Here is a 21479-nt window from a genome sequence, read left to right as displayed (position 1 = left end):
GAGAGAGAGAGAGAGATAGAGACAGAGAGACACAGAGAGATAGAGACAGAGAGAGACAGACAGAATCAGCAACAGAATTTCGGACTTTGATACGAGTACACTCGCTTTAACGCGAAGAGAGACTAACACTAAATTGTTGCGTTCGTGTCCATTTGTTGAACTCTTCAGGTCACTTAACTCATAGTGCATTTATTTATTCACTTGTTTTTGTTGTATATTTGATAGATACTTTTGACTTTATGCACCCCATTGACATTAGAACTTTGAAGTTAATGTCAATAAAATGTCAAAGTGTCAAGTGTCTTCAACACTTTTCAATTGTGACTGTCCTCAATTGTCTGTACGAGTGATGTGGTATATTCTGGTGTTTATGCTCAGTCTTTGTCTCTGTGTCTGTCTGTACCTCTCTGTATCTGTCTTTGTCATTGTCTATGTCTCTCTCTGTCTCTCCTTCTAACACACTCTCCCTCGCCCCCCCCCCCCTTCCCCCCTCTTCAATTCTTTTCATAATCATTGTGACTGCTTACTTGAAATTGTCTTTTGGACTAAATCTCTGTCTGTCTGTCTGTCTACATCTGTCTCGCGTCTCACTCTCTTTCTCTTTCACTTTTCCCCTCTCCTATCTTCTCTCTCTGTCTCACTTTCTCGTGTCTCTGTCTCACTGTCACATTCTCATATTCTCTCTCTGTCTCTCTGTCTATCTCTCCCTCCCTCTGTTTCTCTCTCTGTGTGTTTCTTGCTGTGTTTCTATCTTTCTCTGTCTTTTCAACTCCCGTCAGACTGTGACTGCAAGGTTGCATTTTTTGGTAAGAGTACAAATGTACCCTTTGGTGTTCTCCTTTTCTGTTTCTCTTGTGTCCCTCTCACTGCTTTTGTCTGTCTCTCTTCATCTCTTTCTCTCTGTCTGCCTGTCTCTGTCTCTCTCTGTTTCTCTCTCAGGCTGTCTGTCTCTTTTTCTTTCACTCTGTCTCTTTTTCTCTCTCTTCCTCTTTTCTGCTCCCCCCTTTCTCTCTGTGTGTGTGTGTGTGTGTGTGTGTGTGTGTGTGTGTGTGTGTGTGCGTCTCTCTCATGCGTAACACGTAATGGCGGCTAGGCAGGAAATTTTGCGCTGTAGGGAGTTGTGCTGGACTATTCTGAACCAGAATTGTGTGCACCCAGATTGTAACAGGTCAGTGAACAAAAATATGCTGATGACTGGTGGACATTTTATATTGGAGGGCTGTTGCAACACTACTGCTAATGCATGTGATGGGTACAAAAAAATATACTACCCCACACACACATACAAATTCACAGACACACACACCCTGGGCAGGATGAAAAAAGCTGTACAAGCTTATTCTTTTACCCTCAATAAAGATTATTTTGACTTGACTTGACTTGACACACACCACACACACACACACACACACACACACACAACACACACACACACACACACACACACACACACACACACACACACACACACACACACACACACAAGCACGATCTCCGTTCCTGTCTAGCCAGGAGTTTCAGTCACCATACTATGTAACAAAAACCGCAACTCTCTCTCTCTCTCTGCGTGTGTTTTGTGATTGTTTTCTGTACTGTCTGCTGTACTGCCTGTTTTATGATCTTTACAATGTTGTGTGTCTTCTTAAGTTGCATGTGCACCATCGTAAGCACAAACGTCAGTGTTAGGTACACGCACGTCAGAGTCCTGTACAGTCTGTAAATTGTCATTCCCTGTGCCAGCTTTACTGTCTCCCTCCTTATGTGGTGCTGCCCGTGTCACCACCCTCGTCTTGTTTGTGGTGTCCTTCATCCTGTGAGCCAGTACTCGTCGTCTGCTCTGTAGTTTCAGTTGTGAGGCTAACTGACGGTTCCCGACCGCAGAATGACTACGTTGTTGACATGACTTCGGAACAGGGAAACTCTACAGATGACAGACAGATGACAGGACAGAGTCAGCTGACAAACGTAAACATGACCCTGTCAATGGTGACACACGCTGAAATACAAACCACCCCACATAGTGACGTCATAACAAACTCTGCAGGCGAAGCGAAGCAGGCATCAGAACAACACGTGCACAGTCCACAAAGACCACAAGTCATTCTTGCACGAGCGGCACACCCAAACGCCAGTCCACACTACATGAAACCACATCCAGACACACAGACAGGCAAGGGAACAATAAATAGGGATTCGGCCAGGCCTGTGTCGACAGAAATGTGAAATTTGTCACTTATAACATTGAAGGTTTATCATTTGTTTATGATACTGATGTAAGATCTTATCTTTGTACTTTTGATTTCTGTCCTCTGGTTAAAACATTTGTGACAAAGTTCCCATCTTAATTATTTCCTGAGCATGACGTTTTTATTACGCCGGGAGTACGTTTATCTCAGGGAGTAACTGCACTTTTATCTGGTGGCCTGACACTGCTTGTGAAAAAGGAACTGTCTAAATATACAGAAAAAGTATGTGTAGAATTTGATAATTATTGTTGTTATGAAATGTCAGGCGAACGTTTTTCATATGACTTACCAGTCATTTTGATATAATTGATAATGGGGTTGCAGTCTCAGAACAATGTATGATGGACCTTACAGAAGTGTACGGAGATTGTCCATTTTAGTTGATGGGAGATTTCAACTCGCGTACAGGAGGAAAGAACATATGCAATGACAGCGTCATCCTTAGTATGGACCCCTTAGATGACGATGATGATGGAGAGACGATACGAACATTAAAGGACAAAGTTTGTAATGATTTTGGAAAGTATTTGTTGAATTTGTGTAAATGCTTTGATTTATGTATCCTTAACGGTAGTATTGAAGGTGATGTTGATTTTGGCAACTATGCATACATCTCACCTAGTGGGTGTTGCGTTGTAGATTACTTTATTGTTTCCCATACCTTACTGAAATAATGTAAACAGTTGAACGTATCACCAAGAATTGAGTCTAAGCACATGCCTGTTGAGCTATACTGTGGATATGTTATTGATGAAACCGAACTGAATATGATTGCAAATGTTGTAAGAATCGAAAAACTTAGATGGGGAAAGTAGACAACTTCCTTGGTAAATTGTCTGAAGCTGAATTTAAGAACTTGGAAAAGGTTACAAATCTAATTAACACTGATGTTAATGAAGCAATTAGTTATGTTAATAAAGCATTGCATAATGCAAGCTCGTGCATGAAAAAAAATAATCACGGTGGGGAGAGATAAGACAGACTCTTGGTTTGATTCCGAGTGCAAAGATTCAAAACGTGAATTCCGCCGAGATTTGCGTAAGCTGTATAACGTTAAAACAGCATGTAACAAGACCAGAGCAAGAAGCGGTGGGAGGGAACACCAAGTTGGAGATGGCGGTAGCGAGGACAGCGTGCAGTTAGATGAGGAAAAAAGAGTGAGGGAACAGTACAATCAACAGCGAAGGGAATATAAAGAACTGTTAAAACGGAAGGCCCACCGTGAAAAAGTTGTGAAATCATTACATGAAAATGCCAGTAATTCAAAAGAATTTTTGGGGCAAGATTAAATCCATCACAAATAAAGCGACGATACGTATTTTCATTAGCAAGGACGAATGATTCCAGGACTTCTCTGAAATCTTCCAATCAGATGTTTGTCAGGAACCTGTAAATGAAAATACTGTAAATGAAAATGCTTTAAATCAGCCAGAAGCTCAACTTGGTGATGAGCATGACCAATATGATACTGATGTTCTTGAAACAGATATAACTGAAGGCGAAGTATTCACAGCTATTCGTGCTCTGAAAAATGGAAAAGCTGCGGGCCCCGATGGCATAATAGGGGAGGTTTTCAAACACACGACTTTCGTTATTGTGTTATTTTTGGTTATTCTTTTCAACAAATTGTTCACCTCAGGTATATATCCATCCCAGTGGACAGAAGTTGTTATTCAGCCACTTCATAAGAAAGGTGATAAGAACCCTCCTGACAATTATAGGGGTATATCCCTTTTGAATGTTAGCAGTAGACGTTATAGTCACATTTTAAATCAGCGACTTAGTAAGTGGATTGAGGAGAACAGTGTTATAAACGAAAGTCATACAGGATTTAGGAAGAAATACAGTACCATCGACCATGTCTTTACTTTGTTTGCATTGACTCAAAAACAACTGTCTTACCATAAGAAATTATACGTCGCGTTCATCGATTTTAGAAAAGCGTTTGAACCAGTTATGCGAATAAACTTGTGGAATGTCCTTAAATAAAGAGGTAAACACGGAAAAAATGTGTATGCAATAACTAGTATGTATCAAATTCAAAAAACGTTATTATCTGCTTCAACCAAAAACAGAAACATTTTTTTAGGCTCACTTAAAATAAAATAAAATGCCGTCAGCAAAAATCAAAGAAATTACTGACACACCCTTCACTTATCACCATGCACACATCAATCATTATGTAAAAAGAAAAACATGTGGGTAAGATAGTATTACATTATGATTCAGAGTGTAAAAACTGTGTGTGTGTTGCGTGTGTGTCCGTGCATGTGCATGCATCGTTTTGTACGTGCGCACGCGTGTGTGTGTCTGCGTGCTGATCTGAGACAACACTATATCCCCGCTAAGTACTACAATACTCCATCTTTGTTTAATCTGACATTGTTTTTTGCGAGTGTAAATAAATTATTGGTCATGCGCTTGGCTGTGTTCCTTGACAAGGCTTTGAAAGTACGTTGCAAATAGTAAAATGTTTGTGTTGTACCTCTGCATGGACTTGTAACCACCCCTATTGACATGGGCCAATGACGTATTCATTACAACATTTCAGTGTTCAGCTTCTTTGAGTGTGTGTATTCGTTTTTGTATTTGTTGTGGAAATCTGAAAAGTGGGTGACATGTGTACTCAGCACACATCCCTGAAGTCCAACAGGCGAGCAGAGATAGAGACCCAGGCCGCATGTTCCGTCCACCGATGTCGTTGTGGCTTTCATACGCTGTTGCTTTGTGGTAGCATTAATGAACAGTCTGTGCTGCAATGTCTGCAAACTGTTGTCTTTACAGGATGCATTGCTTATTGACGAAATGCACGCGACAATAGCTAGCCCATGTTCAGAAGCTATTCTGTGTGTCAGTATAACATATTGCTTTTATAGACCTGAAGAAGGCCTTTGATTCCGTGAATCGTAATCACTGTGGCATCTTTTGCGTGAAAGTGATGTTAATGGCACATTGTATGAGGGTCTCAGAGGTGTTTCTCAAATGACAATGACGAAAATTTGTACGGAAAGGCGAAGGAACTTTATAAAATCGGTTCACCAATGATACTGTTTCCCCATTCCCTTATATAATCTATCATTGGTGAATTTGAAACACTCTGATATGATGATGATGTTTTAGAGGTGTGCTGGTCGTCAGTATTGACAAACCCCTTTCTATGTGAAAGACAAGATCCGAACCAATTTGTGCAGTGTGATATAATGAGTTGCATCAACTGCGTCAGAAAACTCTAAGAGACAGAGAGCACACGTTATGTCAACGTTAAGAGAGTCCTCGTGTCAAACAGGAACAGTTTTTATGCTGTCTCCAGCTGTGCCTACTGATTGGTGGACTGAAATTTTGTGACATCAGCAAAATGGTGCTGTATTTGTAAAAGAGTTATTGTGTCTCCACTTTCTTGAAAATGTAAAAGTGGTGGAAATGGGTCAGCCATTCATTTTGATTTTTGCTCTTTTCAGTCCAGTGACATTTGTTCAAAATATGTTTATCAATAGCTTCAAATCTCAAGGAACTGATCACTTCGAAAGCAAACAGTTGTAAAAATGAATAGCAGGTGATTTAGACCAGGATTATACCAAAATAAGCTTTTCCCATTCGGTAAAGCTTGCCACTTGTCCTTGGTTTGAGCTCACCAGACAAAGTTCGATGAAAGACTTATTGCTAATCAGAGGATTGTAACATATTTATGATATGGAATTGGCATGGTCAGAACAAAGCTCTCTCTCTCTCTCTCCCCATTGTCCATTGTGCATATTTCTCTGGGGGTTTATTGTGGGTTTTTTTCTGTATAAATAATGCTCTCTTAAGGCCATAGTTACTGAAGCGAAATTAATGAGTGTGATCAGGGATTATAAATTGTAAATTTCATTTAAGAAATGTCTTCAACCAGTGTATTTGTTGGAGGCAGCCAGACATCATTATTGGTTTATAATATAGAAAAATCAAATCAAATCAAATCAAACACAATATGCTGTCATGCATACATACATACGTACATACATGCATACAGACAAACAGACAGACAGACAGATAGAAAGACAGACAGAGTGAAAGACAGAGTGACAGAGAGACAGAGAGAGCACATACACCATTGCTTTTATAGACAAAAAGGAAAACACGAAAATGTGCTGCAGATAATTTTATTCCACAGAAAGCACTGAAAGTGACTCCATGCACTTTGAAACAGTGATTCTCATAACCAGAATCAGCTGCAACACATTATACAGAACAATCTGAAGGTGTTTGCACACATTGGGTATTGATTTGTTTCACTGCAAATTTCCCCCTAAATACATGTAATTGCAAGCAGTTTCATCATGAACACCAGCTTTCTCTAGAACCCATAATTCTGAAACATAGTGCACAGTAGGTTACACTTGTGGTTTGTAAAAACACAAAAACCTGAAGCAGTGTACATGTTCAGAAGTATATGACTGTCTTCCAAGAGTAAGTTTCAATGTCAGTATCAATAAAGACTGTAAACTACTGTCTTTCACATCGTTTCTTTACTTTACCGAGGGTGTATAGGGAACTCGTATTCAACAAACATTGTGTGTGATATTCAACAATGTGATGTGCCTTCTATTTCATATTTTGATTTAGCATACTGCTCACAATGGCAGAACTTGACCCACTTTGCTTTTAGATCATATTAATATAGAATATAACAAAAGATCAGCGAGTAAAATTATAAAGCAAAATGTTCTGATCTGTATTGTTTATTATATTGAAAACGTACCAAACACTCAATCTATCTGATGAAGTATTGTCAGAGTTATCAACAGTCCGGCAGCATTGTTCCCAGAACAACGGCACATATAGACAGTTCCAAAGCATGTGTTGAACATTGTCTCGAACATTTGTCTTCATTACTGATTTCCATATGAAATGACGTGGCATTCGTGGCCAGTATTCTGTGTATAATCCGTTTTTGTTTTTTTGTTTTTTGTTTGGTTGGTTGGTTTTTTGTGTGTGGTTTTTTTTTTGTTTTTTTTTTTGTTTTTTATTGTTTTTGTTTGTTGTTGTTGTTGTTTTTTTGTTTGTTTTTTTGTTTTTTGTTGTTGTTTTTTGTTTGTTTTTGTTTTTGTTGTTTTTTGTTGTTGTTGTTTTTGTTGGGTTTTTTGTTTTGTTTTGTTTTTTTACCTATTTTAGTTGCTTTTCCCTGTCTGCTTGTGACTATCATAGAAAATTATATCTGTATCAAACATTTCTTCCCATTCACTACACGGTTTATGAATTTTCTCCTTGAAACTTAATCATAATATAATCATGCGCATCTAGTTACAGAACCGATTGAGTTCCTTCATCCAAGCTGAGGACGTGATTTTATTAACAGTTAACTCATTTCGTCTAATTTCATTGTTTACTGCTTGGGTACAACTTTTAAGTGTATCATAAAGTCTGTATGAAGATCATACTTTTACTTAAAGTGTGCGAAGGGCAAGAGGCAAACATCTGGACTACAGATCGTTTATGTTACAAATACCTTTCTCGGCACATTCCATCTGAGGAACGATTTTTCCCAACCTTAATATTATCATTGTACAAATATTGGTTCTTCCAAAAGTTCAAAATCATCTGGGTGTAGTTTCTTTCCAAAATGATCATATACCAAAAGTAATCTTTTTGTGGATGTAATGGTTTATTCATATCTAGGCCTTCACCCCATGTGAAGGGTTTCACGTGAACAGAGTACAATTCAATCAAACAACATAAACAAATAAACACATAAGCATAAATATAGGCAATAAAACAAGCATTACATTCATTTCTCGAAGTAACGATTTCTCTCAGTTTCAATGCCTTGTCGAAAAATGAGAAACATTGTTCATCATTAGTACTGCTTGACGACATTAACAAACTTAATTTTAACAGCGAGGCATATTTGTAGCATTTAGGTTTTTTAAACTTGTGTCACATGTTGTTTGGTGCTTATCATCAAATGACAAAATGTACCTAAGTTTCACGACACAAAGGAGCAATCCAGTAACTTGCAAAAAGATGAATTGTCAGTTCTGATAATCATTCCGAATTTGAATTTCGTCGTTGTACGTTTCAAATGCATTCTACGCCCAACAGTAGATAATGTTTTGATAAAATACAATTCAAAACGTTCTACCCATCTCAAATCTGCAACAAATATGAAAACAGCTCTTCCACGTTTGCCATTTACACTCATTTAGCTTTTGGCGAAGAAAGATATAAAGCCATTAACACTTCCAGCACCCTGCTTCATCCACACAAAAACAATTTCATATTCAAACAAAGACCCTTCTTTAACCAGATTTGTTTTCTCCCTTCCCGAACCCCCCGAACCTTTTCAAAGCTTTATGCGGTATTCTCTTCTATTTGCGGCAGTCCAAACCAGCAGTGAGTACAGTTTAAATTAGAGATTACATATAGTTATTACTGATATTTACATAACGCCTATCTTCAGTCAGAGACCAAACTTTTAGCGCTGTTCAGTCACATAGCCATTTGTACAGCAGGCTGGCTACCTGGGCAGAGCTGGCTGAGGGCTTCCTTTGGGCGTTTGTCATTCGTATTTCTGTGTCAGTTAGCCAGGATTCAGAGACAGAAGGATATAGAGAGACAGAAGGAGAGAGAGGTGTTGTATTTTTAAAAGCAAAAACCAGAGAAAGAGGTCACGATTGCTTTCAAATAACTTGATGCCGTACTCTGAAGCCACACCCTGTCCCCGGCTTTCAAAGGCAAAGCAGCATGACAGGATCCCATATTGTCATAGGTGCCGTGCCTCTCCAGATAAATTTTAGCGACAATAGATCCCTCTTTCATCATATCCATATTGGCAAATGTGTCAGCAGAGTAGGACCCCGTAGTTGCAATGAAAAAGTAGTTGCCGTCCATCGGGGCCGTGAAGTAACCAGTGCTGGAGTCGTACCCACCGCCCTGGTTATTCAGCACAGTGGTCATCTTAAGGATGGAGCCACTGGACAGCTGGGTGTTGGACGTCAGTCTGGCGTGGAAGTGGACAGGGACAGAGTTGTGAACAGCTTCGTCTGAGGATGGAAACAAATCAGTTGTCAGCTGATCATGAGTTGGTTTGAGGGGTGTGTGTGTGTGTGTGTGTGTGTGTGTGTGTGTGTGTGTGTGTGTGTGTGTGTGAGTGTCTGTGTGTCTGTGTCTGTGTCTGTGTGTGCGTGTTCAGTATGTTTTTTTATGAGATGTGAGGAAACTGTTTTGATGAAGCATATCTTATGATTTTTAAGTACTATAAAACGCCCGACAAATACTTCTTCAGCACATAATTATAGTTATATTCTGTTTGAAATAATGTTCAATGTAAACAAAATATTCAATGATATATCGATAGCATGAAACTTAAAGTTATCATAGTAGCAAAAACCATCTAGGGAATATATAAAATTCAACAAATATGACGTCTTTGTTGATTAATGAATTTAATTTCGTGACAGGATATTCTGTTGATTTCTACCGCAAAATACATAAACTTCTGTTGATTTACCCTTTTTTGTCCCTTAGCCACCTGAAATTTTGTTTATAACGGAATCTCTCATGGTTCCTTCAATGCTGATTTCTTTGTTTTAGCTTTAGATCACACACACACACACACACACACACACACACACACACACACACACACACACACACACACACACACACCTATCCGGTGTTCCAGTGCATCAGTCCTGTTGGCCATGACCTCAACGTCCCCCATCCACATCTCCCTCTGTGCCGCCAGCTGCTCCACAAACTCCTGCTGACGGGCCTCCAGGAGAGTGAACCTGCCAGCAGTCTCCTCCACCAGCACGGACACTGTGTCCAGCAGAGGGGAGTCCTCAGCCAGACACCTGGCTGCTGGCAGGGAGGGGGGGATGCTGCAGCTGTAGTTGCCTCCCACCAGGGGGTTGGGCAACAGCAGATGGAAGAAGCCGTCCTCATAACTGCTGCTGTCCAGCCGTGCTCCTGTGGGGGTCTGAGGAAAGACCATGGTGAGACTGGACCATCTGTATGATTGATGGACATTGATGCAGTGTTCTTTTCAAATCAACATGACATGTGCCCAGAATGGGAACTTTGGGAGAACATGTATCTCTCTCAGTGTTTTCAAGTTATGATCTTCAATCTTTATGTTTTAGCTAACTTTCCTTTGAGCATGTTTTCAGCCTGTGTAATTCATCAGAGTGAAGGAATGGTCATTGTTAACGGGTAATGCTCTGAACGACGAATGGACTGATTGGTATACACAGCACAGGTATTTGATTTGTTTCAAGGCAGTAGCGTTTCTGATCTGTGGTGATATTTCTAATTGTATTCATGAAGATTTACATTGCTTATCATTTATCTTTATCTGAAGATGAAATGATCCTTCGTAAATCATCCACCCAGCATTATTTGCCACATGACTTTCAAATGGCACTGCTGATTTCAAAACTCTATTGTTGTTTCAATGCTCTGTTGACCTGAAATGAGCGAGAAGGTGGACAGACACATTCCGGGTTAACACTGTTCTCTGTGTCTGGTCGTCAGTAAACCATTTGGCAGCATCTACCTGGTCATCTACCTGGTTTCATCCGCAGTATTATTTTCAAATGGTACATGTTACTTTTATGACTGTGTGGATTAATTCAAAATTGATTTATCTCACTTCAGCCAGCTTCGTTGACCTGCACTGAGAGAGAAGGTAGACAGACACATTCAGGATTAACACTGACCAACTAGTTCTCTGCGTCTGGCCATCAGTAAACCAGATGACAACAATTCATACCTCAATGAACTTTTATTCATTCATGTAAGGTTTGTCACCACCGTTTAACCCAGCGTTGTTTGTGCAAACTATTTAACGTTTTGGGGACACAGCGTCTCCTTGTTTTTCTTCCTTTCCCTCTCCACTGTTTATCTCTGTCAGCATAAATGTACAGTCTCCAATCAAACAGAACACAGAAGGTTCTCACGGTCCAGGTGACGTCAACAGGGGGATGACCTCGATCGGAGAAGTTGCCACACGACAGCTGCACGTGCCACGCGCCAGTGATGACGTCACGTACGGCATTTTTCTCTCTGGTCACGTGGATTTCCCCGCTCTGTGTTTTTGGCGTGTCTGTGAACAAATGGCAGTGTTCGTGACTAATTGCTGTATGGACCGCAAATGTAAGAAGTATCTCCCATTAAGAAGAAACTCAATCATGTTGTCACAGTTCACTCAGTTGTAATGAGTTTGGTCTCTTCAGCGATCCAAATCGTTCAAATATAAATGTTTGCTGAGGGTTCGAATTTCATCAAGCCTGATACAGCTCCTTTGAACATGTACTTTGGTGGCAGTCGAATTCCCTTAAATTATAAGTGCCAGACAAACGCACATTCTCGTATATATCATATCAACTGCAGTCATTTAAGGCAATTGGGTACAGACTTTGGTAAAGGACAAATATTTTGGGGTTTTAGAAATTTAGAATATTTCTTTATCACTTTCTTCCCGCTGTTTCGTCTACCTTTTATTTTCTTTCTCCTATTCTTTAACCTTCGTTGTGGAACGCATTAATACCAGTTATTTGCAAATTTTGGCTCAGGAGCTCAGGCAGAAGGGTTAAAATTGCTCAGGAACTCAGGGCTCAAAGGGTTAAACAGATACTGTCAAATTTCCTTTTTGACCATGAATCTGATGGATAGGCTTGCTGAATGATATATAAATCATATCGAGAATAATGATACAATCAATGGGACACACACACACACACACACACACACACACACACACACACACACACACACACACACACACACACACACACACAAAGTGTGGCACGTTTTATTCCACACGTGGGTCTTGAAGCGCTTTAACAACGTCTGGTATACCTGATTAAGGACATAATACTTGAAAATCCTCACTTACCCAGGACCGTCACATCAGCAGTCTTGCGGTGCACAGTCAGAGCATTGTGCACGTCTTCGGTACTGACGGAAATGCTGTAGTGACCTGACTCCAGAATGGTGGCGCAGCTCAGTTCAATGCCTCCATCCTGGTTATGAAACAAACATGTTTGTTCACTTGGTTACTTTTTGGCTCATGTATGGAAACAAAGTTAGTCTTTGTAATGACCATGTTTGGTTTTATTTGTGTCTCGTGTGTGTGTGTGTGTGTGTGTGTGTGTGTGTGTGTGTGTGTGTGTGTGTGTGTGTGTGTGTGTGTGTGAACAAATTCATTTCCAGTGGTCAAATGTTTTGACTCTCAATACTGATTTTGCACTAAACATAAAGAAAAGAACGCTTTCCACTCATTCTCCTGATAGGTTGTAGGTTTTCCGGATTAAACAGTATTTCCGGATCATGAACGTTTTTTTTTTTCGTTTAGTCTCCAGATTATTTCGTTCAGTTTCCGGCCTCAAGACTTCCTTGGTTCGTTCCCAGTTATCGATGGATAATGTTTGTGTTGCCGAGATTAGAGTACGCTTTTCTGACAGATTGACATTCTATTTCTTGTCCGCAGTTAAGAGAAAACGAAATTAAACAATGGACAAAGAGAATGATGCCAAGACACCATTGACACAGGTGAACAGCTCTCACCTGGTAAAGCCGTGACTTACCTGGAGGTGAGCCAGACGACCGGAGAAGGAGGACATGGGCACAAAGTGATCGTCCACGTATGTGGCCAGGACACCCTCCTCCTTCCCCTCAGGTTGACATCCCCACACCATGCCTTCGTCATCGTCATCATTGTCATCATCATCATGATTGATTTCATCGATAGTATATCATAATGTGTGTGTGTGTGTGTGTGTGTGTGTGTGTGTGTGTGTGTGTGTGTGTGTGTGTGTGTGTGTGTGTGTGTGTGTGTAAGCCAATGTTCTTTTTCATCTGATGAAAGCAGAATAACAGTTGTGTTTATGATTGATCAAATAACATATCCTCACATCCTCTTTTCCTTCTGTCTGTCTGTCTGTCTGTCTCTGTCTCTGTCTCTGTCTCTGTCTCTCTGTCTCTCTCTCTCTCTCTCTCTCTCTCTCTCTCTCTAAGGCATTGCATTTCCGATCTGTTACAGCTTCATTATTTTCTGCAAGTACTATGCTTATTGTGTATCCTACCCCTTAATGTCTGATCTAATCAAGTTGTGAATCTTCCACACGAAAATTCTCCGAAGACTCCTGAGAATCGTCTGGCCCAATACCACCTCCAATCAATAACTACTCGTCCAATGCATTCAGACGAACATGAAAACCAACTGGATTGGACACGTCATGTGAAGGGAGCAAGGTTACATCTTCTGGAGAAATCAAGATCCTACAACACACCTGGGATGCTATTCAGTGACTGGCCCCAAAACAGTCAACAGTGATGGATCTTCCTTGTTGTAAGTGAATAAAGTAACTACCCTCTCAGGAGGGGAAAGGGCCTTTGTATGAATAAAATGTTCACTGCGAACTCTCTCTCTTTCTGGATGTATGTGGTTGTGTCACTGCACATACACGTTTTCTCTTTCTTTTTTTTTAAAATAACTTTCCGATAAAATAATTTCGTTGTCTTTGTCTTTCCGTGTGTGCAGCACTAGTGTATATCCGTGTCTCTGCCTGTAAGTGTGTGTGTGTGTGTGTGTGTGTGTGTGTGTGTGTGTGCGTGCGTGCAAGAAAAATAAGATGTACCACAAACATATTTTCGCACCAAAGTTTATACAGACACCCACCTTTCAGTCTCTCCCCTTTGTCCAGCGTGAAGTTCCAGAAGAGCTGAATGTCCTGCCCGGAGCAGATCTGAACGGGACCAGCATCTGTCCTCAGCTTCTGTGACCACTGTAAACCAGTGGCACCTGACAGAACACGTAGTGCACTGAACATGTGTCTTCTCACAACTAACAGCGTACACATCAGTCAACCCGTGGTACAGTGGGCGATTTTCAGAAACGTGGAATAGGATCACCGTATTCTGTCAAAACTTCTGCAGCATCTTTAATTGTATGATCGTTTAGAAAAGATAATCGCATGATCACACAAAACAGCATGCTCTCTATTCATACATAATTATATTGGTTTATATGTATTGTCCAAAGATGTGCTCAGAAAATAGAAACCTCAGAGAATGTCTTTATTTCCATGGAAACTGTATGAAAGACATCAACAGTCAAGCACTGGCTGCTTGATTCTCCTTTTGCAAAAAATCATATTTATGTTTTGGTTCCAATAAATATATTTTTTCAAAGTGTAATAGATTCAGCTGCATTGTTTCTGGAATTTCCAATTCTCAAATTATTTTAGAGTAGAGCTTGAAAATACTTTTTATAAAGAATAAATAGCTGTGAACATCGTCAGTGACTGAATTTTATGACGAGCTCGTCACTTTGATGAAAACAAATTTGAATGTATAAAACAGTCAAATTAATAGCGAAAGAATGAAAATCTAATGTTTGTTCAAATCAAATTCACGAAATAAAATGTAGCCTCAAGGGATGTTTAGAGGAGTTAGGTAATGACAATAAATACAAGGACCAAATCAGCTTAGTTGTCAAGCAAACAGAACTGACAAAGAACTGTATTTCAGGCATCAAAGCCACAGCCAATTTAAACACACACACACACACACACACACACACACACACGAGACTCTCTCATATCCCAAATGTGTTTGTTTCAAATAACTACCATCACCGTGATTTATCATTCAATTCAGAACTAATAATAACTACATTCATCGTGAATCTGTTATATATGTTAGTCTTGTGCAAATAACTGAAGGGGGAGAAAAGGGCTAGATGGCCCCATTTTGCACTCAAAGCAGTGGAGAATATCTGAATAGAGACAGAACAATTTATGGTTTAAACTGAACGTTAATATCTTGCCAAATCTGTGATATCGAGAAATGGCAAAACTATAGTAACATAACTCGCAGTGTGGCTCATAGCTGACCTATTGACACAAAGGCCGACCTGCCCATGTCGGGGTAAGTTGGTATGGGGCAAACGTGGCCACTCAATTTCAATCAACAGAAAACAATACGAGAACGCTCAGCAGTACAGGCTGTGTATCTTTTATGTCCGAAAAAAAAATCAATAAAAACATACCATTGGAATATTAACAGCGTCCACATCTTTGTTCGGCTTATGATCAGTAACAAACAACAACAAAGTCCATAGGGCGTCCTGTGAACTGTGGTGGAGAATATGAGATCTGCATCATTTGTTTGTGAATCAGAGAAGATGAAAGATATGTCAGCATTTTCTTAGCACTAGTGACAAGAAAACAACAACAAAACAAAACAAAACAAAAACCACCTCTTGTAATCATCAGCAAACTGAAGAAAACAAAGACGCACTTTGTCCTGCATGGTCAGAAGAAAATAAAACAACGTGAATAAAAGTTCCGTTAGAATTCACTGGGTCGTCAACGCATATAAATACAGTTCGTAACAGAGTCCCAATTGTGACAAATAGAAATCAAGCTTTTCCCCCAGGCCCATCCATTCCACTGGGTCCAGTCTTTATATTGTCTAATTTGGGCATATGTTTTTGCTGCATGTTTTCTGCTTGTTCTACCCTTTCTTCATGTGAAAACAATACAACTTTTTGCAAGTCATTTATGAAATCACCAGAAAGAATGGTTAAGCAATCATCACGATTAAATCAATTTGGACAAGATAAGTGATTTAAGAATTGTACTTCTACTCTGTTCTCTGGTTTGTCGTTTAATCCATGTTTTAAATAATGATTTCATTCCGATCATGTTTCAGCATAAGTCATGTTTATCATTTCACTCTATGTTAGTAGTTAACCAAGTACCAAGCACTAAGCAACACACTTGTCATGGCAACACAATTGTCTAAATGAAAGTCATCTGCCTTTGACAAAAATGTGTGGTATTGAAAGAAATGTGTGTTCAGCGATGTGTTTTTTTTTTAATATCAGTATTGTTGTATTCATTGTAGCTGACATCACACCTGGAATCCAAATAGTCAAGAAAGCCTTGAGATACAATAGTTGTCAAAAGCACTTGCTGTAAACACAGAGAGCAGCATATGAAATGAACAAATTACATCAAGAACACACACACACACACACACACACACACACACACACACACACACACACACACACACGCCCTGATATACTCACTGCCAATGAGCAGAAGCACGGTGACCAAACTTCCCAACATGTCGACACTCAGTTGTTGACAAGTCACTTTAAACCAAAGTACTCAAACTGAACCGTTCACAGCGCTAGGAGACAATGTTTGCTGTTCCGCCGCACAGTTAGGTCTGACGATACTTCCAACATTCAGTTCCATTTATTACCAGTCTAGCCCAGATCATGCCCTGAAGAGAAAGTCACACGAGTTAGGAACTGCGCAGTATCACTGCAAGGTCAATTGTTCGTGAACTCCTCAGCACGTGAACGTCAGCTTTGTGGACTGCAGAGTGCTTGGCCATTGGGAGTGGATGGTGAAGTGAAGTGACGTTCTTGACCTTATGCTCTGTGTTCCGGGTTTTCAGGATGACGACTCCATTGACTTGGGTCCCACTGGCACCAGTTGCCTCCACTTCTTGCTTGTCCCAGTTTTGCCAGAACAATGCTCCCTCTCCTCTTTCTCTCTCTCTCTCTCTCTCTCTCTATATATATATATATATATATATCTGTCTGTCTAGCTTTGCTTCTCCCTTTGTCTGTGTGACTGACTGTCAGCCTAGCTGTATGTCTATTTGTCCTTCCCTGTGTCTGTCTGTCTGTCTGTTTGCCTGTCTGTCTGTCTGTCCATTGCTTTCTCGTTCTCGTCTCGCCTGCCCCGTGCCATCCAATCAGAATCATTATACAGTTCCCGATTCAGTAATCGATGATAGCCACACAATTACCTCACTCTGCTTTGGATGTACATGAGTTTTACAATGTATATGTCACCTTTAAGACATCACTGTCGTTCTCTGATCTGATTGATTAGAACAGCGCCTTGTCGTTTGTTACCACAGTCTTCCAACGTCCAAAGCTGAGGATTATACTCTTACACTCTTCTTCTCCTTCTGCGTTCGTGGGCTGCAACTCCTGCGTTCACTAGTATGTACGCGAGTGGGTTTTTACGTGTATGACCGTTTTTACCACGCCATGTAGGCAGCCAAACTCCTGTTTTCGGGGACATACTCTTACATTCAAATGTAGGAGTTTGGGTTTGCTTGATTGTTTGTTTGTTTTGTTTGTTTGTTATGCTTTGCTTTGTTTTTATCAGAGATATTGTTTCTATTTCGTTGTCACATAATTTCAGTGTATTGTCAGACATCCAAACTTTATCTCAGAAAGGAAATATTTGTATGCTATTGTTGTTTTGTCAATCTGCTGGAATATCAAATTGTTCAAACAATATTCTGCTTCAGGATTAATGTTCACGTGTAAAATATCACCAGAGAACACATCATGACGAACAGAATGGTTACTGGATGTGTAGTGTTCACACAAAAGTATCACCAGAGAACACATCATGACGAACAGAATGGTTACTGGATGTGTAGTGTTCACACAAAAGTATCACCAGAGAACACATCATGACGAACAGAATGGTTACTGGATGTGTAGTGTTCACACAAAAGTATCACCAGAGAACACATCATGACGAACAGAATGGTTACTGGATGTGTAGTGTTGACACAAAAGTATCACCAGAGAACACATCATGACGAACAGAATGGTTACTGGATGTGTAGTGTTGACACAAAAGTATCACCAGAGAACACATCATGACGAACAGAATGGTTACTGGATGTGTAGTGTTGACACAAAAGTATCACCAGAGAAAAATTCATCACGAACAAAATGGTTGCTGGTAAGCTGAGATAAAGTGTTGTGTACTGTTCATAACAAAATGCACAGCGCCACATAACCCTGGGAACACCATGATATGTTGACGTTTTAGAGGACTGCTGGTCGTCAGTGAAGGCAAATCCCCTTCTATGTGAAAGATAACATCTGAACCAAGTTTGTGCAATGCCACGTTTGTAAGAAAGGGGCCATAATCGGATTCATCAACCATGTCAGAAAGATCTAAAGAGAAAGAACAGAAATTGTATCAGCATCAAGAGAAGTCTTCGTGTCACACAGCAGTTTCTTTTCTATGTAGTGTCGACCTGTGAATACTGACTGGTGCAAAGTGTGTTTGTGTCATCTGCAAGATAACGCAAAGGTAATCACTTACCATTGAAAAGACGTTAAACCAAAGAAAGCAACAGTAATTAAAGGCGTTTTATTGTTTCTAACATTTTCGAGAGAGTCGAAGTGATGGGGTGGATTAGTCATTTTGCTTTGTGCGCTTTCTGGTCGTGTGACTTTTGTTCAAATTGTTTATCAATGGTTGGCTTCGGGGAATTGAACACCTCGAAAGTGAACTGGTGGGAAATGAATGGTCATCTGGAGAAGGGGAACTAGACTAGAACAAGGCCAAAAACAAGCTGTTTCCTTTTGGTAATGCTTGTCACTTTGAGTCCTTGATTTGAGCCGGGGTTAACCCGGGGTTGTTCGCGAGTTCGGGGCAAATGGGTCAGACCTAGTTGCGCGGCAGGTTAGTTGTGGGCAAAGCAACTCGGTGGAAGGAAAGGCATGGTTAGTTCACACCTAGGCATTTAGTCACGTGTAGTTGTCAAAACGTTCGAACCAAGCAATGCAACTGGCTCCTGGAGAAGGGGCACTGGACTAGAACTACGCCCAAAACAAGCTGTTTCCTTGAGGTAAAGCTTGTCACTCGGAGTACTTGATTTGAGACAGCTTGACAGCGTTTGAAAAAGGGCTGGTCTGGGTATTACAGAATATTTATGTTGTGGACTTGGCATAGGAAGAAGAAAAAGCTCCTTCTCTCCCTCCCTCCCTCCCTGTGTGTGCGTGTGCGTGTGTGTGTGTGTGTGTGTGTGTGTGTGTGTGTGTGTCGCATTCCATGTTATTTTTGATTTTGCATTCAGCTTTTTTGTTGTTGTTGTTACTGTCTACGGTGTCAGTACCGATTTTTTCCTCCTTCTTTCTTGTGTGTGTGTGTGTGTGTGTGTGTGTGTGTGTGTGTGTGTGTGTGTGTGTGTGTGTGTGTGTGTGTGTGTGTGTGTGTGTGTGTGTGTGAGGGCATGGTGTAAAGAAGCTTTCAGCTTATTCAGTTTACCCTCAATAAAACATTTGTCATTTCTGTTTTTGTGGGGATTTTCTTGAATAAATCATGCCTAATGGAAGCCACGCTCACTGGTGCTAAATTGACCACAGTTTTCAAAGAAAATTAATCATCACTCGAGTAAAGAATAAAGCCATTATAAAGAGAATTACCTAACAAAATGACTCGTCTACATCCACAATTTCTGCGTTCATCCTTGTATGCGGCGCAATGGAAGAGATGGTGAATTTCTTCTTCCACCGCACCCGCACACAGCGGAAACGCAGTGTGATTCGTCTTCCTTCGCTGGAAAACCGATTGTTTGAAGTGCTGTTCACCTCTCACTCTGTCTAAATCACACTTGATTGTCCAGTCCCATCTCACCTTCCAACGACGGTCAGCACACTTGCTCACATCCTCTTCGCCACACACAGTTTCTGATCCTTTTTTCTTCTTCTTCTTCTTCTTCTTGTTTGGTTGGTTGGTTTTTGTTGTTTGTTTTTTTTGTTGGTTTTTTTCGGTTGTTTTTTTTGTTGTTGTTTTTTTGTTTTTGTTTTTGTTGTTGTTGTTGTTATTTTGGGGGAGGTGTAGTTTCTCAGTGTGTCATTTCGTTAGGTCAGATTCATTACGCTACACCACATGTGCTAGGCAGATGCCTGACCAGCAGCACAACCCTATGAGTTCAGTTAGGCCTTGAGTGCACACATTTATATTTTGTGTACCTATCAGAGTGGATTTCTTCTGCAGAATTTTGCCAGAGGACAACACTTTTGTTGCCGTGGGTTCTTTTTCAGTGCGTAAAAAGGGCGTGCTGCACACGGGACCACAGTTTTTCGTCTCATCTAAAAGACTAGACGCTCAGTTTGATTTTCCAGTCAAACTTGGGAGAAAGGGCAAGAGCGGGATTCGAACCCAGACCCTCACAGACTCTGTCTTGGTAGATAAGCGTCTTAACCATTCTGCCACCTTCCTCCCTGACTGTCAACAGACAATTTAATTCCAAGCAAAGACTTCTCAGCCAGAGCATAAAGAGTTCAGTACATTTTTTTGCTGTGAAGCTGTAAATGCAGTCAGGTCAAGTGCCAGCTGTTTTTGTTGTTGTTGTTGTTGTTTTTCTTTCTCCCTGGTTCAGCCTATATTCCGCGCATCTGATGTGTCGAATAAACGGAAGTGACGTCAGCAGAAGCTCCTTTACACCAGTGATTGAGTACAGTCGCCTTAAGAAGTCATACAATACCTTCTGCTGTTACTACTACGTCTCTCTTTGTCTATGTCACTGGACCCAGTGTCCGTGTCCGTGTCCGTGTCTGTCGCTGCCATGCCCCACACCCCTCCCCACACCACCCCACCCCCTTCTATGCGTCTCTCCCCTCCCAAACCTCTTCCAGCTCATCTGTGTGTCTGTGTGTCCTCTCTCTCTCTCTCTCTCATACACACACACACATGCATATATATGTATGTATATATATATATATATATATATATATATATATATATATGTGTGTGTGTGTGTGTGTGTGTGTGTGTGTGTGTGCGTGAGTGTGTGTCTGTGTGTCTGTGTCTGTCTGTCTGTGTGTATGTACATACTCGTTACACTCTCGACAACAAACAAGAAGCAGGTAAAGCTCCTCTGTCTGTGTCTGTGTGTGTGTGTCTGGGTGTCTGTCTGGGTGTCTGCCTGTCTGTGTGTCTGTCTGTGTCCGTGTGTCTGTCTCTGTGTGTGTGTCTGTTTGTGTGTTTTCTGTGTGTGTGTGTGTGTGTGTGTGTGTGTGTGTGTGTGTGTGTGTGTGTGTGTGTGTGTGTGTGCATACTCTTAACACACTCAACAGCAAACAGGAAACAGGAAAAGTTCCTGTGTGTGTGAGTGCGCGCGCGCGCGCGCGTGTGTGTGTGTGTGTGTGTCTACCATGTGAACACGGCAGTGCTGTTCTTCACACTAGGAGTGAAACAGACGCCATGGGCAGAATGTGAAGGGACGAAGAGAGGGCTGGGGGAGGGGGCGGGGCAGTGGCGACACACTCCCCTGTCAGTGGCTGCTGAGACAAGTGGCTGTGCGAACGCACGGTGATCGCTGTGCAGTGTACAGTGTGCAGCCATGACAACACTTGTTCTCTGGCTCAGGAAGTGCGAACAGCGCAAGGACTCAGGCCTGACAAATCTT

General features: G+C 40.9%; 1 protein-coding gene across 2 annotated transcripts in view; it reads right to left on the bottom strand.

The window, feature by feature from the left end:
• Positions 1-6369: 6369 nt before the first annotated feature.
• LOC143275302 (uncharacterized) overlaps positions 6370-21479 on the bottom strand; it is a 24362-nt gene continuing 9252 nt past the window's right edge. Inside the window, exons 1-7 of one of the 2 annotated variants that reach the window (XM_076579298.1) lie at positions 16324-16480; positions 13906-14028; positions 12812-12924; positions 12121-12247; positions 11183-11328; positions 9891-10203; positions 6370-9265 (exon numbers count right to left, since the gene is read on the bottom strand). In XM_076579298.1, the coding sequence (XP_076435413.1) occupies positions 8865-9265; positions 9891-10203; positions 11183-11328; positions 12121-12247; positions 12812-12924; positions 13906-14028; positions 16324-16363 (1263 nt within the window). In that variant the 5' untranslated portion in view covers positions 16364-16480 and the 3' untranslated portion in view covers positions 6370-8864. Of the gene's footprint in view, positions 9266-9890; positions 10204-11182; positions 11329-12120; positions 12248-12811; positions 12925-13905; positions 14029-16323; positions 16481-21479 lie in introns of those variants that run through there. The other variant, XM_076579299.1, reaches the window with a different exon arrangement.

The sequence above is a fragment of the Babylonia areolata genome, chromosome 30 (genome assembly GCF_041734735.1).
Source record: "Babylonia areolata isolate BAREFJ2019XMU chromosome 30, ASM4173473v1, whole genome shotgun sequence".
NCBI lineage: Eukaryota > Metazoa > Mollusca > Gastropoda > Neogastropoda > Buccinidae > Babylonia > Babylonia areolata.
This window is presented reverse-complemented; position numbering and strand designations above follow the sequence as displayed.